This window comes from Nylanderia fulva, unplaced genomic scaffold (assembly GCF_048542155.1).
Source record: "Nylanderia fulva isolate GAGA-0341 unplaced genomic scaffold, ASM4854215v1 Scaffold48, whole genome shotgun sequence".
NCBI lineage: Eukaryota > Metazoa > Arthropoda > Insecta > Hymenoptera > Formicidae > Nylanderia > Nylanderia fulva.
The window spans coordinates 745,213-761,303 of record NW_028190565.1 but is presented as its reverse complement, the minus strand read 5'-3'; the positions used below and the strand labels follow the sequence as shown (position 1 = coordinate 761,303).

The 16,091-nt window shown below is 34.7% G+C and overlaps 3 protein-coding genes across 4 annotated transcripts; 2 read left to right on the top strand and 1 right to left on the bottom strand.

Annotated features, from left to right (window-relative positions):
• The first annotated feature begins 921 nt into the window (after positions 1 to 921).
• On the top strand, positions 922 to 7,358 carry Ube4B (Ubiquitination factor E4B). Its single transcript, XM_029312674.2, has 8 exons — positions 922 to 1,260; positions 2,317 to 2,610; positions 2,704 to 3,129; positions 3,210 to 4,573; positions 4,658 to 4,805; positions 4,893 to 5,579; positions 5,802 to 6,123; positions 6,407 to 7,358. Exons 1-8 carry the CDS (start codon positions 1,237 to 1,239, stop codon positions 6,469 to 6,471), a joined length of 3,330 nt encoding a protein of 1,109 aa, XP_029168507.2. The 5' UTR covers positions 922 to 1,236; the 3' UTR covers positions 6,472 to 7,358.
• A 1,409-nt stretch (positions 7,359 to 8,767) lies between these two features.
• Positions 8,768 to 9,933, bottom strand: LOC114938661 (uncharacterized). Its single transcript, XM_029312675.2, has 3 exons — positions 9,681 to 9,933; positions 9,369 to 9,495; positions 8,768 to 9,247 (listed from the first exon to the last, which is right to left on the bottom strand). The coding sequence occupies exons 1-3, from the start codon at positions 9,780 to 9,782 to the stop codon at positions 8,928 to 8,930; spliced, it is 549 nt and encodes a 182-aa protein (XP_029168508.1). The 5' UTR covers positions 9,783 to 9,933; the 3' UTR covers positions 8,768 to 8,927.
• A 1,048-nt stretch (positions 9,934 to 10,981) lies between these two features.
• On the top strand, positions 10,982 to 15,660 carry Pitslre (cyclin dependent kinase 11B pitslre). Of its 2 annotated transcripts, none has more exons than XM_029312767.2 (7): positions 10,982 to 11,321; positions 12,366 to 12,740; positions 12,870 to 13,876; positions 13,998 to 14,324; positions 14,575 to 14,839; positions 14,969 to 15,199; positions 15,294 to 15,660. In XM_029312767.2, the coding sequence occupies exons 1-7, from the start codon at positions 11,239 to 11,241 to the stop codon at positions 15,586 to 15,588; spliced, it is 2,583 nt and encodes an 860-aa protein (XP_029168600.2). In that variant the 5' UTR covers positions 10,982 to 11,238; the 3' UTR covers positions 15,589 to 15,660. The 2 variants fall into 2 exon arrangements, with proteins under 2 accessions (XP_029168600.2, XP_085342928.1); XM_085486802.1 differs by lacking the exon at positions 10,982 to 11,321 and adding an exon at positions 11,817 to 11,988.
• The last annotated feature ends 431 nt before the right edge of the window (positions 15,661 to 16,091 follow it).

Genomic DNA, 16,091 nt, shown 5'->3' with positions numbered 1-16,091 from the left:
CCTTAAATCTAACCTGCAGGTGGTTGGATCAAAAGTTTTAAATTTAAAACTCTATCAACACGAGGCAAAATTTACAAAGAGAAAATATCAACATATTCTTTAAAAAAAAAAAATATATATGTTTATTTATTGGATTAGTTTTTATATGTGTCATATATATTTGAAGGCAAAATAATTAATGTGGTTTATTAGATAGGCAAAATAATGAATGTGATTTATTAGACGAAATAATTAATGTGATTTATTAGACAAAATAATTAATGTGATTTATTAGAATTGAGTTAATGAATAGAAGATATTTATAAAGATATAATGCAAAATTTGTTCAACTTTGTAGAAATGTCAAAATAATTGTATTTTAAAAAGTATCGCATATCGATTAGTATCGATCAAGCGGCAATCGAAAATAATTGATCGATATATTGCGCGGGAAAATTCAATTAAGCATAATCGAGGAAAAGAAGCTAATAAGCATTTATAAATATTTGAATAACTTGTGAGCAATTAGTCGATGAAATAATACGTGAATAAGTAAAAATTTTAATATAAAAATCATTCTTATTTCTTGCAATTTTTGTTTCTTGTTTGTATACATTTCAAATTTATTTCATATATTTATAGTAGAATTTTTGGCCTCGAATTTTATTACATAAATTCTTGAAATCTCTGAAATCGATTTCTAAAATATCGTATATATAAAATTACACAGAATGAGGCTGCAAAATCCATATATATATATAGCAAAGTTATATTGGATCATCATCAAAAATAAATTTGTCACGCATCATTAATTATAGGATATGAAATGATATGCCTGCAAACCCAAATTATAGATCGTTCGAAATGGGTTGAACTCGCTTCCATCGATACGACGGCGCGAGAGGGAGGGAGAAAAAAGGTGGGAGAGAGACGGAGGGAAATAGAGAGCGCGTGGCGACGCGCTCGTTGGTTGCTCAGCTGTTTTGAAGAGTCGACGACGCAGGCAGCGAACGACTGGCCGTGACGTGACTCGGCGCGAGACCACTGCATTCACGTCCAAACGCAAACAGATGTGGAGTGACTGTCCAAATTTCTGACACATCTCGGCCGCGAGTATTGTGTCGCGCGACCGGAAGTGCGGTGGGATTTTTTTTGCACGCGACAAGTTTTTGGACGAGTCTCTCCTCGAGTCCATCTTCGAGTCTTGACTTGAATCCAAGAGTCGTCGCTTTGACAGAACGGGATAAAGCGATCGCCATGAGCGAGCTGAGCCAGGAAGAGGTGAGTATCAAAAAAATGAGGGAGGTGAAAAAAAAAAGAAAAAATTAATCGCCTCATTTCTCGTCTCGCTTCCCTCACTCGGATGAAATCTATATGCTTTTTACAGCTGGCGCGTTCGATTATATCCCTCGTTGCCTTGCGGAGTTTGTGTCCTTCGTTCTCTCCTTTTCCCTCCAATAGTCGAATATATATTCGTCCCGTTCCCGAGAGTGCAGAGTGTAACACTTGTGTGTGTTACAGACCTTCGATTTGTTGTCATCATCGTGAGAGAGAGATACAGCCTTTTCACGACTCTGTACGTGCCTCTGCAATTTTTCTTTGTCTTCTCTCTCTCACTCACACACATGTTCTTTTTGTCTCTCTTCTTCGAAATCCCAAATATATAATTTTTTTTTCTATTTTGTGGAGAGAGTAACATAGAAAAGTACAGGCTTATTTTTTTCCTCGAAATCGTTTTTTTTTCTTGTCAAAAAAGTTGTTTATGTCGCGTCAGTCATAAATTAAATAGCTTACGTGCATAAGAAACTAATTATGTAATGGACACTCGATATATATCAGCTCTTATATTTTAATAAAGAAAACCTTGTGTGCACAACAAGCCCAGAGAACGATACATTTATTTCAAGATCATATGATTTCACAATAGCAAAATTTTCTTTGCGATTACTTTGCTTTCTTTGCCATTTTTTGTTCTTATTTAGTTTTTGTGTTTCTTTGTTGAAAAATGATACAATCACATATATTTATAAAAGTAATAAAAATTACAATTTTTATTTGCAAGTATATTACAACTTTTTACTTAGAGATTTATGTCTCTGAACACAATGATATGCAATTAAGAAAACAATGAGTTTCAAATTGTTATATTTAAAAGCTAATGTCTATATTTTGTTTTGTTTTTTTGCTTTGTCATATGCCGCTGCATGCTGATGGTTAAAAATAACTCGCTAACAAAGACACATTTCAATTGGTGACTGTGCTTTTTCAATGTGTCAAGCATCTTCTGGCAGAGTTCTAAATCTAGAATCCTCAGTTCTTTATTTTACTTTGTTCTAGATGAGGAGAAGGCGGTTGGCTCGTTTAGCGAGCTTAAACACTAGTAATGCAGCTGCCAGTTCATCTAATGCTGCTGCTCCAATTTCTCCAAGTACTCCAGGTCCATCGAAAGCATTTGCAGAACCAATGATATCTCCGTCTATTCAACAACAATTACAGCGCGTCGAAATTCCAATGGAGGTGGAAGAAAGTAGTGAGAAGCAATGTAATACTTCTGGATTGGATGTTGATTCTGGAATCGAAACTATGGAGGTTGAGGAGTCCGATAGAAAAGATTCAATACCGAGATCACGTGTAAGTATTTTTAATATCAGAGAGAAAAAAGGGCTAAGAAATTTTTTCTGATTATGACTTATTTCTATTTCTATTTTTGTTGTATTTTTTTAGACGACAAGCTCTAGCATAGAAGTCACAACGGATCACATACATGCTGTCATATCACGTGTCTTGTGCATATCGTGGAAGAGTCCTGTAGAGGGAAGTATATTTCTGTCGCAAACAGCAGCGTACGCGCAAACGCAGCAGCAACTGGACTTTAGTGATATTATCAATCAGGCCTTGATGGAGGTTTTGTGCATGTTCTCGAGAGGGGAAGATCCTTTGAAAGACATTACGATAGACATGTCATCCGACCGTGAAGACAGTCCGAATAGCCAAGCGAGTCCTCTGTTAAGTCCTGTAGTGACTCTTCCGTCTTACCAATTACCAACCATACCATTACCCATAGGCGACAAATCATCGCAACCGAAAAGCTTAACTTATTTATTAGACTGTTATTCAAGAATTGCTATCGAAGAAAGAAATCATCCAAAGGTACGTACATATATATCTTAAAGATTAGACAGGATTCTACGAAACCAAGCATAATTCTTATTTATATTCATATCTTGTAGCGATCCAGCGTACCTCCTCTTTCCGACGTACTGACGATTTTGAGAGCGCAATGTGTTCAGTATTCCAGTCTCATTCTACAAGGGTTGGTCGGCATTTGTCAAGCTACCGTTATACCTATGTCCACCACTCATCTTCTCTATCCGATATTATCGCAGAGCCTGCCTCGGGGCTATCTTCATGAGCTCGTGGCTAGGACACACACGAATCCAAGCACATTCAATAAGATATTCACTCCAGTCTTGCAAGGCCTGTATCTCGCGATGCAGCAGGCCAGCTTGGTCGGCAACACGCATAGAAGACCGATCGAGGCGTTGGACGAGCTGATAGAGATTCGTTGCGGACCAAGCGGCAACATACGTCCAATTTGCCGTCTAATCACGAATCAAGTTCAATTCTTGCCTGAAGTCATGACACCGGCAGCCGGTAGAGAGCTCACGAGGACCTCGTTTCTGGGACCGTTCCTCTCGGTCTCGGTATTCGCCGAGGAGCAACCGAAGGTGGCGGAGAAATTCTTCAGCGGGAATCCCTTGACGGACAAATCGGTGAATCTCACGCTACAGCAAGAGTTGGAGAGCACGAGAACCTCGTTGCACAAAATGTTCCACGCGATACTCGCGAATAGCAACTGCCGCGACGCCACACTGACGTACTTGGCGGCGTTACTGCGTCACAACGAGAAACGGGCGCAAATACAGACGGAGGAGTTCTCCTTGGCCGGGGACGGATTTATGTTGAATCTACTGTCGGTTCTGCAAATGCTCTCTGTGAAGATCAAGCTGGACACTATAGACCCGCTGTATCCATTTCATCCCTCCAGTTTTGTCGAGATAAAGAACGACACAAGACTGAAACTCACTTCGCACGAGGTCGCGGAATGGCAGAAACACTTGGAGAACACACACAAATGGACGGAACCGAAATTTCCGACGCAATGCTGGTTCCTCACATTGCACTGTCATCACATCGCGCTGTTACCGGCGCTGCAAAAGTATCAGAGAAAATTGCGGGCCTTACGGGATTTACAAAAGATGCTCGACGAGCTGCAAGCCACAGAACCCCAATGGAAGGATAGTCCTTTTGCGGAGCACAACAAAGATTTGATCAAACAATGGAAGCAACAATTGAAGCGACTGGTTAAATCTAAATCGTGTGCAGACGCGGGTCTGATAGATCCCGTCTTTTTGAGAAGATGCTTACACTTTTATATATCGGTCGCCGAGATTTTGCTGAGTCTTCTGACCCAGACTGAACCGGGTAATCCTCTTCCTGAACTTCCTTTGCCTCAAGAAGTTACGTGCAGATTCACCGCACTACCGGAGTGGTACGTGGAGGACATAGCGGAATTCTTGTTGTTCACACTCCAGTAAGTTTTTTAATTAAATTACAAAGTTTCACATTTATTTATTTGCAACTTATTCATTATTATAATTCTCATCTTTATTTGTAGATTCTGCCCTGGAGTAGTGGCAGGTAATATGGATAACTCGCTTGTCACTTGGTTGCTCGTCGTCGTGTGTACGCCACATTGTATACGAAATCCGTATCTGATTGCAAAAATCATCGAGGTCCTCTTTGTGATAAATCCTAGTGTTCAGGTAAACTTTTACATTTTACATATATGTAAAATAAACTCTCCTGTATCCTCATATTTTATTAACATTCTTCGATTCAATCTGTAATAGGGAAGAACGGAGACTCTTCACGATAAAGTCATGGCACATCCTATATCCAAGACATTTTTGGCGTCGTATCTCATGAAGTTTTATACTGACGTTGAGACCACTGGCTCTAGTTCTGAATTTTACGACAAATTTTCAATACGCTATCACATAAGTCTGATCTTGAAGTCAATGTGGGATAGTCCGATACATCGAGCGTCTATCGTCAATGAGAGCAATAACGGCAAGCAATTCGTTAAGTTTGTCAATATGCTGATGAACGATACCACCTTCCTGCTCGACGAGAGCCTGGAATCTCTGAAGCGCATACACGAGGTGCAGGAACTTATGTCCGACACTAGCGCGTGGAGCGCACTTTCGCAGGAGCAACAGCAATCGAGAACAAGGCAGCTGGCGGCGGACGAGAGACAAGCCAGATCCTATCTTACACTAGCCAAGGAAACAGTTGCCATGTTTCATTACTTGACCGTCGACATTAAGGAGCCGTTTCTACGACCGGAATTAGTCGGACGCTTGTGTGCCATGCTGAATTTCAATTTGCAACAATTGTGCGGACCTAAGTGTAAAAACTTGAGAGTGAGAAAGCCACAAAAGTACGGCTGGCAACCGAGGACGTTACTCAGCCAATTGGTTGACATATATTTGCATCTTGACTGTGATAATTTCGTGGCTGCTTTAGCCAGTGACGAAGTGAGTGTGTCTTTTATAACATCAGATATATATATATTATATGTATAAACATATTACATGTAATATGTAATATGTTACATGTAATTAATGTAACACGAGTATATATGTATATATATTACATGTAATATGTAATAATATATTACATATACATTACTGTATATTACGTATTAAACATACTTATTACACTTATACAAGTATCTCATCAAAAATGTATATTTGCAGCGTTCGTTCTGTAAGGAGCTATTCACTGATGCTGCGAGCAGACTAGAGAGATCCGCCATCAAAACTACGACGGAAATCGAGAGGTTCATAGCTCTCGCTGAACGTGCAGCGATAATCGCGAGAGACAATCGCGCGCGTGATGCGGACTACGATGACGCTCCTGAGGAATTTCGGGATCCATTGATGGATACTCTTATGGAGGATCCAGTTAAGCTACCATCCGGTATTGTTATGGACAAGGCAGTTATCATTAGACATTTACTCAACAGTGCCACGGATCCTTTCAGTCGACAGCCACTCAGCGAAGACATGCTCACGCCAAGTAAGTATTGTTCTTATTTTTTTCTTATTCTTTTCTTTAAAATTAAGTTTTATAATCTATATACTGGTAACATTTCGTAAAACTGCATTTTTATATACACGACATAAATTAGAAAAATGTTTGGCATATTACAGGTAATTTAAAAATTTTCAACTGTTCTTTAAAATCTATTGCAATGAAATGTTTTAAATATTTTATGCTGATTTAAAAATGTATAAATTACTAAAAAATTTTTTCTATGTAGAAAAGCGTCTCAAATGAATGATTATTTTCCAAATTGCAGTGCTCGACTTGAAAGAAAGGATATCTGTGTGGAAACAGCAAAAGAAAAAGTCGACAAATATATAAACGGTGCTAATGTGACAAGGATTATGCACGTCGAAACAAGAATATTATAAAAAGAGAGAATGAGAGAGATAAGCATTACAATCCAATATAATTGTCAATACATTGCACGATACACTTTATTGTATATAAATGTATCGATTGCCCGACGAATGTATCGATCCAGTGCAGTTGACGAATATAGTGCAATGATCTCGCTATTTTGTGCAACAATTGCGCTCAATAAATTTACAAGTTTTTATACAATAAAAAAATCATTAACAGACTGCAGCTAAGCGAACTGCCAATATTGCTCCAAAACATACTTTAGAAACTTGTAAATAGTACTACTGGCCATGTGTCAGTATCCAAAATTACATTACTCATAGATAAGCTCCTTTACTTTTTACGTTTTTCGATGTATGCAGCGACGGGTAAGATGTTTCGAGAGAATATTCCGCGCGAAAATAATTATTAATATTAATAAAATAGTATAAACTAATAACTATAAATAACTATATACTTCCACAAACTCGATATTTAAAAATAAAACGACATTGACGTAAAATCTCTATGTATATATAAGTTTTGTAATTCAATTATTTCAACAGTACTGCTACTTGAAAATATCACACACATCAAATTGTAGTATATCATTGAATAATCTTGGAAACAAAAAGAAAATAAGAGTCCAACCATTTAACAAACAGTTGACAATTTAAAAAATTATAGCTTATTTTATATTCTTTCACTAAAGATGTGTGAAGAAAGAAATTACATCTGGACCTACAGTCAAACAATAGTACAGATGTTATCAATTTCTTTTGACTCTACATCATAAAGAAGCTATGTAACGTCTTACAGATAAATGTTACATATAGCGAATTAGAATAAACACATTTTAAGTTTAACTCATTACTTCTAATATACAGTGAATATATTATCTTATTTCGAATATATAATAAGACACAAGCATTTTCATTATGTATTTCTGTGGCCTAGCTGTTTTATTAGACACATACACATATATCATACACATGTATTTTTTATTTCACTCACTATCAATTAATTTTTATCTATCAAGTTATTCATATATGTGTATACACTTATAAATGCATATATATATATTATATGCATATATATATATATATATATATGTATATATATATTATATATATATATATATATATTATACGCATATATATATATTATATGCATATATACATATATATATATATATATATATATGTAAGTATGTATGTGTTCTTTATTATATAGTTGAAATTTTAAAATTCTCTTTACGTTTCATAATTGTCTTTGTACATATCATTCTCTCATTAATCATTATTTTGCGTATCTTGTACAGATATGAATGTGTATAACATTCCAAAGAAATTACAATATTTAAAAAATATATTTTAAAATTGTGCTCTGCATAAAATTCTAAAACTATAGACCTACGAACTGATTGAGAAGATTTTGATATGTATGTTGGCTTATGACTTGTACAGTTTTTTTTTTTTTATTTTTTAGAAGTAATAGTTGCATTTATCCAGTCATTTATTTTGATGATAATAAAAGTTTTTGATTTAATATAGCGCCACACACTTAAACATGTTTGGTTATTGATTGTAAATATAAATCATATGTATCTCACATTTCATAATGTACATTGCGATAATTAATGATGCCATCCCCATATTAAATATTAATATATTTAAAAATTCATAATTGTATCTGATTTTTTTCAGCATCAAAATTCAATAATATTTTAATGTTATAAATTTCTGAATGATTGTATTTAAAGAGAATTTTAATTCTGCATTGTTCAATAAGTATTAAATATTATTTGTTATACTTTTGTGCAATGTATATCTTTCTACATAGGAAGATGAAAGACTAAATACGAAATTTAGAAGGATGATATATTCTCATCAGAATTATATCAGATAGTAATCCTTTTGGTATATTTTATGAAATATATATATATAATTAAATTAAAAAACAAAAAATGGGGCAGTTGGAAATGTTTCATAAGGTATCAAATTAAAATATATACATATTTGTATATATAGATTCAAAAATAAATTGTCCACTCTGATTGACATTTGATATTATGTTTTCTATATGTATACTAATGTGTAATATATATCTAATTTGTTCATGGGAAATTTACTTGAAATATAATACATATGTAAATACTAGGATTGATGTAAAGTATAAGAATAAACAAAATTTATGCGAAAAAACAAAAGCATTTTGATAACACAAAAAAAGACTTATTTACTTTGTAGGAGAAAGCTATATTCATACAAAACAATTAATAAAGATAACTGAAGTGCTTTTATTTCTATGTTAAATATAAAAGTAAACAAAACAAAGTATTTTCTGTTATAATTTTACTTTTTTGTCAACAGATTATATATTATTCTTCTTTATTATGTTAGCTTAAGAAACATAATTTATCTTTTTTCTTCTCGTTACTTGAATCTTCTTGAATAATATTCGGTATGATTACTAGATATTCTACCTTGTCGAATTGATTGTGTATGATCTGCAGTAGATTCATCACTAAGAAAATTATAGTGATTTAAACTACGTGGTCCAATATTTGTTGCGCTAACGAATGATTCCATCTTTCCTTCCTGAATAAATCCATTGGTTTGATATCTTGATTTGGAACTTAAAGGAAATTTCTGTAAATTTCTCATCTCTTCTTCCTCTGAGAAAATATCGCTATCAATTTCACTTGTAGAATTATATTCCTTTGATAGATTCTTCTTATCGCGCATATTCAGTGCTATTCAATGTTCAATTATATTAGTTGTCAGCATTCTTTTATTTAACAAATTTATATAATAAAACAAATGTTATTGATTCTACTATAAAACCTTCTTTTTTTAATTTTGAGCTATACTTACGTTGAATATAACTTGCTTCCACAGTGCTTCTCATAGGACATGTATTTATATGTTCTCCAATCTCGCTTTTGGTTGAACGATGCATTGCATTATATGGGCAAATGACCATGTAATTTGGTGGATAATTCTATAACAATTTTTACATAAGTAATATTTGTTTTTAAATATGATACATAATTAACGTGTTTACATAATTGTAAAATATGTAAATATACATTATTACATAATTATAAATATATATTACATAAATGTGTTATACATAATTAATGTTTTTAAATATCATAAGAAATACAACTCGTGCAAAACAGCTACCTTTTCGCATTTTACAAGATGCCGTTGAAATCTCGATTTGGATATGCTGTGATGTTTATTATAAGGACATCGCATAACTTCATCGCTATCAGAATTATACATTGTTTACGTATAATTACAGAAAAGAATGTTATATTAATTCTCTCTCCAAGCACTTTTTGGCCTAAAGAAGCACGTGCAGGTCAAATTTCAGGTAATCGATCCAGATACTTCGGACCACCGTTCAAAAGTAGAAGAGGAACCATAATCACCCAATATTACTAAGGATTAATTTCTACTATGTTGGTAGAAACGGGCCAATCTCTGATTGGACCACTCAGCGTCCTATATCTACAAATGCTTGAAGTTAGGGCCGTTTTTTTCAACTTCCTGATAAGTTTTACCCTTAGAACATATATTACTGGAAGGGGAATAAAGGATCGAGCCTGTGTCCAAGTTGGGTGCGAGAGAGAACCACGTTTTTAAGGAAAGAGAAGGGTAGATTGTTACCTCCGTTTGCAATGCGCAAACGCGAATTAGCGAAAGCACCAATTACATTTCCAGTTTCAAATAGCGCGGTGAGCGTGACGTCATCTACGTTTGCGCATTGCGAGCATAGGTTAAAAGCTATCTTTCTCTCTCGCACCCAACTTGGACACAGATTTTTACATGGAGAACAATAGCAATTCCCCTTCCAGTAATATATGTTCTAAGGTTTTACCCGACAGGTACCATATTTTCGTCTCTTTTCAGATAAATTAAAAAAAAAGAGACGAAGATATGCTACCTGTTGGGTAAAACTTACCGAGTTGGAATATTCGGCCCTCAGGGCCGATTTTTCCAACTTCTCGGTAAGTTTTACCTTTTCAGATAAGTTCTAAAAAAAAAAAACAAAGGCCTAGTTTACATCAAGCACTTGATACGCGTATCAAATAGTAAATTACTAGTAAATTGGTTCAGTTATTGCCTGACCAGTTCAAATACACTAATTGATACGCATATCAAGTGCTTGATGTAAACTAGGCCTATGATATGCTACTTGTCGAGTAAAACTTATCAAGAGTTGAAACAACCGGCCTCTTACACTTTTACACGAAGATACTTTTAAATCTGAAGAAGAGTGGAATATCAATTTTGCTGAATATCAATCATAATCTGTTGATGGGCAAAAGTTGCAACGCGACTGGGTCAAAAAAGCGTGAAGAAGAAGAAGTCCGCTAAGGGCATATTTGAAACGCTAATGGTGCGATTTGTTTATCTACCTACGAAGCGAATTGCGCATGCGCGCCATCTGGTAACAATTTCTGCGCATCTCGCGCCTGCATTTGCTCGATAGACAGAAGCGAAACGTGTCGGAAACACGAGTGGACGCTCGCCGAAAATACGCTTTTTGTATCTTGGATATTTTTAAGCAAGCATACATTTGTGAATGATATTTTATTAATAAGGTCATTCGTCGATTTGTTGTGGTTCGTGAAAAATGAAAACAAGTTCAAGCGTCCAGAGTTGCAGCGTTTTACAAAGTGCAGGTTAGAATCGTTCAACTTCTTTCGGGAAACATATATATATAAATATATATATGTTCGAGGATATGGATATCGATAACCAAAGCGAGGACGGAGAAATCAAGAAGAGCCCGTCGAAGGATATGGGTGATTACAGGTATTTATTATAAACATAGCGTTACTTGCGATTTGAGGTTGGGATCGAAAAATTGTTCAACCGCGAACTCGAACTGTGTGGAAAGGATTGCATTTATAACGCATAATCAGGATTTACAGTGTTTGTCGTTGCTCCGATAGTCTAATCTGTGTAAAACTTTTTTAAATGTTTGCAAAATTAAAATTATATTCCATTCGCGCGTTTGCGCAACTTTGCGTAATGCATCTTTTTGGATGCACTCCGATGCTAAGAAAATGATAAAATTTGATTAATTAGAAAAAAAATTTGTATTTTTTGAAATTTTTTTCAAAATTTTTTTTTACGTCAAAAATGACAGAATTTATAAAAATATTAAAATTTCAGTTTCGTAATTTGATCATAAACGTTTATTACATATTTTACTAGACTGCCGACTCGAAGGTACTTTACAAAATTTAGGGAATTTTAGTAATATATAGAAGTTGGTCATCCTTGCTCTTCAGTTGGTTTTATCGGTAATACAGATTTCTGATATACATTAGCGCAAATGGCAGAGTCCATGTCGGAAGTTTTTCATTAATTTTCATTTATACAGTATTCGGAAAAACAGTAAATTTGTTTATCACACTGTAAAAATATGTTACGCCTCGAGATCAGAATGACGAATGATGCTGCGCAGAATTTTTAGGTATTTAGAATTCTGTAAAATGACCCATCACACAGCATTTATACGTTACATATAAAAAAAAATTTAATAACTGTCCAATTTATTCCTTACAACGTCATCCTTATTTTACATATTAATATTTGTACACATTTACATGTAACATATAAAAAAAAATTAATAATTGTCGAATTTATTCCTTACAACGTCATCCTTATTTTACATATTAATATTTGTATACATTTACATATAACATATAAAAAAAAATTAATAATTGTCGAATTTATCCCTTACAAGGTCATCCTTATTTTACATATTAATATTTGTACACAAGTTTATCAATAATTTTGAAATTGGTATATTGATTCTATTTAATGATTCGTCTGATTTCATATTTCCAGTTTTTCAGAAGAAGAAGGGGGTGATACTGCTGACTCATTGGACATTAAGCCACCGCAGGCAGTTGTTCGCCATCACAAATCAAGTTCATCTCGTCGAAGGGAGAAACACAGCGATAGAAGGAGTCGTAGGGATGAGAAAGAGCGCAAATCGCGTCAGCACGAACGCGAGGACAGACACAGGGACAAACACAGGCATCGTAGGCATGTTGGAGAGCCTATGGAGAGATCTGAACGAATGGAGACTTCTAAGAGGAATCGCGAGAGAATGGATCGTTTAGACAGGATGGAGACTCATTCTAGGGATAGAGAATCGTCTAGGCATGATCGTAAGGATAGAAGTACAGGAGATCGTGTTTTAGAAGACTTAAGGGAAAGGTAATAATATTTTATATCTATGCGATTATCTATTGATCTGGTCCTATCACGCCTATTTTATTTTTAATTGAAAAATATTGATTTATATAAACTCTTTTCTAAGACTAATTAAATGAAAACGTTTTCCAGGTTGTTAGATAAGAGGAGAGAAAGACGGGAGGATCCGCGCGATGCTCGAGACTACAAAATAGAATCGTCTCGTCGCGAAATGCGATTAGAGGATACGCGAGAAATTCGCGAATCGCGCGATCGTCGAGACATACGAATGGAGGAGATTCGGGAACGTCGGGACATGCGTATCGTGGACGACGGTAGAGAACGTCGTGAGATTCGAATGGAAGATCAGAGGCACATACGAGTGATTGTAGACGAACAGTTTTCTGAAAATGAACTGATGGAACGACCCGAGAGGAGTGAAAAGCGTCGGAAGAGATCGCACAAGCACGAGAGAATTCGCGAAAGAGATCAAGAGAAAATGGAACGGGAAAAGGAACATAGAGAAAAGCAGCTGCGAGAAACTATGGAACTTGTAGCTGATGAAGTTAATGAAATGGAAATACAAAATGAGATTCCGATACAGATTAAGGATCCAAAAGAGATGACGGAGCAAGAACTTAGAAAGGAAAGATTGTTGGAAGCTGATAGAGAAATGGCCAGAAGAAAAGAAGTTTCTAGATTGGAATTAGAAGCAAGAAGGATGAAGAGAGGTGAAAAACGTCCCTTAAGTCCAGATAACAATCCAGATCCTTCTATTGTAGAGCTGTCAGATGAAAGTCCAAGCCCTGCTCATTCTGATGGTATGCGTTCGAAATCAGCCGAATCTAGACACTCATCGGAAGGAGAGAGAAGCTTGCGTGATAGATCCTTGGATCGACATTCGTCCGACAGCTCGGAATCGAGCAGCGATGATGATGATGAATCTAACGAATCAAATAAAGGTTCTGGTAATGATTCCAATGATGGTTCGGATTACAACAATCCGAGTCCTCTATCCGTTGAGCGATTAGCCAAATCCGATCATTCGGACGGAGATTCCCCTGGTCACGTCGATTCGAACATTCCTGTGAAAAATGTGGAAGAAGAGGAAAAGAAAGAAGAGGAACCAGAGCTACCGCATTATTTACCAGCCATTCAAGGTACAACATATGTGGATGATTAGATAGAGACGTAAATGATGTTACAAATCTATATAAATTAAAAAATTTTAAGAATAAGTAAAGGCAAGAACAAGTAGATTACAAATTTTCTTCTTTTCAGGTTGTAGAAGCGTTGAAGAATTTCAATGTTTAAATCGAATTGAAGAAGGTACATACGGAGTCGTATATAGAGCACGTGATAAGCGCACAGAGGAAATAGTCGCGTTGAAACGATTGAAAATGGAAAAAGAAAAAGAAGGGTTCCCAATTACAAGCCTGAGAGAGATTAACACTTTATTGAAGGCGCAACATCCTAATATTGTTACTGTTCGGGAAATTGTTGTTGGTAGCAATATGGATAAGATCTTCATCGTTATGGATTATGTGGAGCATGATTTAAAATCTCTCATGGAAACTATGAAGCAAAAAAAGCAAGTTTTTATACCTGGTAAGTATATTTCATTATGTAAAAGAAATTAATCGAGAAAATTGCATGCGACATGCAATAGTGCAAGTAAAAAAATGAAAAATTATAAAAAAATATATTGAGAATAAATTTAATTAATGTAATGTCAAAGAATTTGCAATAATGATTGTAATAATGAATGTACTTTCTTGACTTGATGTTTTTCTATTGGGTTTTTAAATTCATAATTTATAAAGAAACATTAAAAAATTAATGTTTTGATCTATTGCAGGAGAAGTTAAATGTCTTATGCAGCAGTTGTTACGCGCAGTTGCCCATCTACACGATAATTGGATATTACATCGTGATTTAAAGACATCCAATTTATTATTGAGTCACAGAGGCATTTTGAAAGTTGGGGATTTTGGTTTAGCTCGGGAATACGGTTCTCCGTTAAGGCAATATACTCCAATTGTTGTAACGCTTTGGTACAGAGCTCCTGAATTATTACTAAGTGATAAGGAATATAGTACGCCTGTGGATATGTGGTCTGTAGGGTAAGTACAAACATTTAATTTGAAATATTCTTTTTTAAATTAGATCAAATTATAATATTGTTAAATATATATAAATATAATTATAAAATTGATAAAATTACATGACCACAATATCATTTTTCCTCTTAGATGTATTTTCGCCGAGCTTCTAAGAATGGAACCACTGTTTCCCGGAAAATCAGATATAGATCAATTGAATAAGATATTTAAGGAGCTGGGTACACCGACTGAAAGAAATTGGCCGGGATATGTTAAATTACCTATGGTTCAAAAGATACCGTTCTCGCATTATCCTGTAAATAACCTGAGACAAAGATTCAGTTTATCATTGTCTGATTTAGGTGTTGAGTTGCTGAATAAGTAAGTTACCAGTATGATGTTTATGTTAAAGAATAATATATACAAGCGTTGAATATTTAAACAAGTCTCATTACATGAATTAATCTATTTTTAGATTTTTGACGTATGACCCTCGTCAACGTGTAACCGCCGAAGACGCTGTGAATCATGGATATTTCACTGAAGCACCTTTACCCATCGATCCGCAAATGTTTCCTACATGGCCCGCAAAATCGGAACAGGGAACCAGAACTACGAACGCGTCCCCGAAGCCGCCAAGTGGTGGCAGAGAATATAAACAATTAGGCGACGGTGACGAGGCCGATTTAAGCAACTCTGGTTTCCACATGGGTTTAATAGAGGGTGGCAGAGCGCCGCCCGTCGGTGGTGGTTTTCATTTAAAATTCTAATTGTAAGACAATTTTTTTTTACATGCTATGTAAAAATAGACACATTTATATGAAATATATACATAGCTATTATATCGCGTTTTTTTATATGTTTAATGTGAATATTGATTTTATATATCTTATATTTCTACTATACAGGAAAACATTTTTATATAGGTATATAAATAAAGTAACAGTAATATCTCATTTCGTAAAATAAAGTTTTGTGCATATTATTTTACATGAAATAATATGACTTTTAAGAATCAAGATGATACATCTTTTCATAAGTGATTAATATTTGTAGAATTATATATATTTTTATTGTAAAAATGATATGACTTATTTTGAATGCTTTAAACTATATAGATTAAAGACTGGAGAAAACAAAACATTTATACAATTCTAATAAAAGTTTTATTTGTAAATAATATATACTGTAAAAAATAAATTAAAAGTGTCTAATGCGCACCTTACAAAATTTTAGTATATAATTATACAAGAAAAACTTGAAAATAAAATAC

What these genes read in the sequence shown, in the direction of transcription:
- Pitslre (XM_029312767.2), top strand. Translation starts at nt 11,239, where the DNA reads ATGTTCGAGGATATGGATATCGATAACCAAAGCGAGGACGGAGAAATC. An exon ending in TTAGAAGACTTAAGGGAAAG is followed by an intron (nt 12,741 to 12,869) that starts GTAATAATATTT and finishes AACGTTTTCCAG; the next exon opens with GTTGTTAGATAAGAGGAGAG. An exon ending in TTATTTACCAGCCATTCAAG is followed by an intron (nt 13,877 to 13,997) that starts GTACAACATATG and finishes TCTTCTTTTCAG; the next exon opens with GTTGTAGAAGCGTTGAAGAA.
- LOC114938661 (XM_029312675.2), bottom strand. Translation starts at nt 9,782, where the DNA reads ATGTATAATTCTGATAGCGATGAAGTTATGCGATGTCCTTATAATAAA. An exon ending in ATCTTGTAAAATGCGAAAAG is followed by an intron (nt 9,496 to 9,680) that starts GTAGCTGTTTTG and finishes AAATTGTTATAG; the next exon opens with AATTATCCACCAAATTACAT. An exon ending in GGAAGCAAGTTATATTCAAC is followed by an intron (nt 9,248 to 9,368) that starts GTAAGTATAGCT and finishes AACATTGAATAG; the next exon opens with CACTGAATATGCGCGATAAG.
- Ube4B (XM_029312674.2), top strand. Translation starts at nt 1,237, where the DNA reads ATGAGCGAGCTGAGCCAGGAAGAG. An exon ending in GCGAGCTGAGCCAGGAAGAG is followed by an intron (nt 1,261 to 2,316) that starts GTGAGTATCAAA and finishes ACTTTGTTCTAG; the next exon opens with ATGAGGAGAAGGCGGTTGGC. An exon ending in CGAAGACATGCTCACGCCAA is followed by an intron (nt 6,124 to 6,406) that starts GTAAGTATTGTT and finishes TCCAAATTGCAG; the next exon opens with TGCTCGACTTGAAAGAAAGG.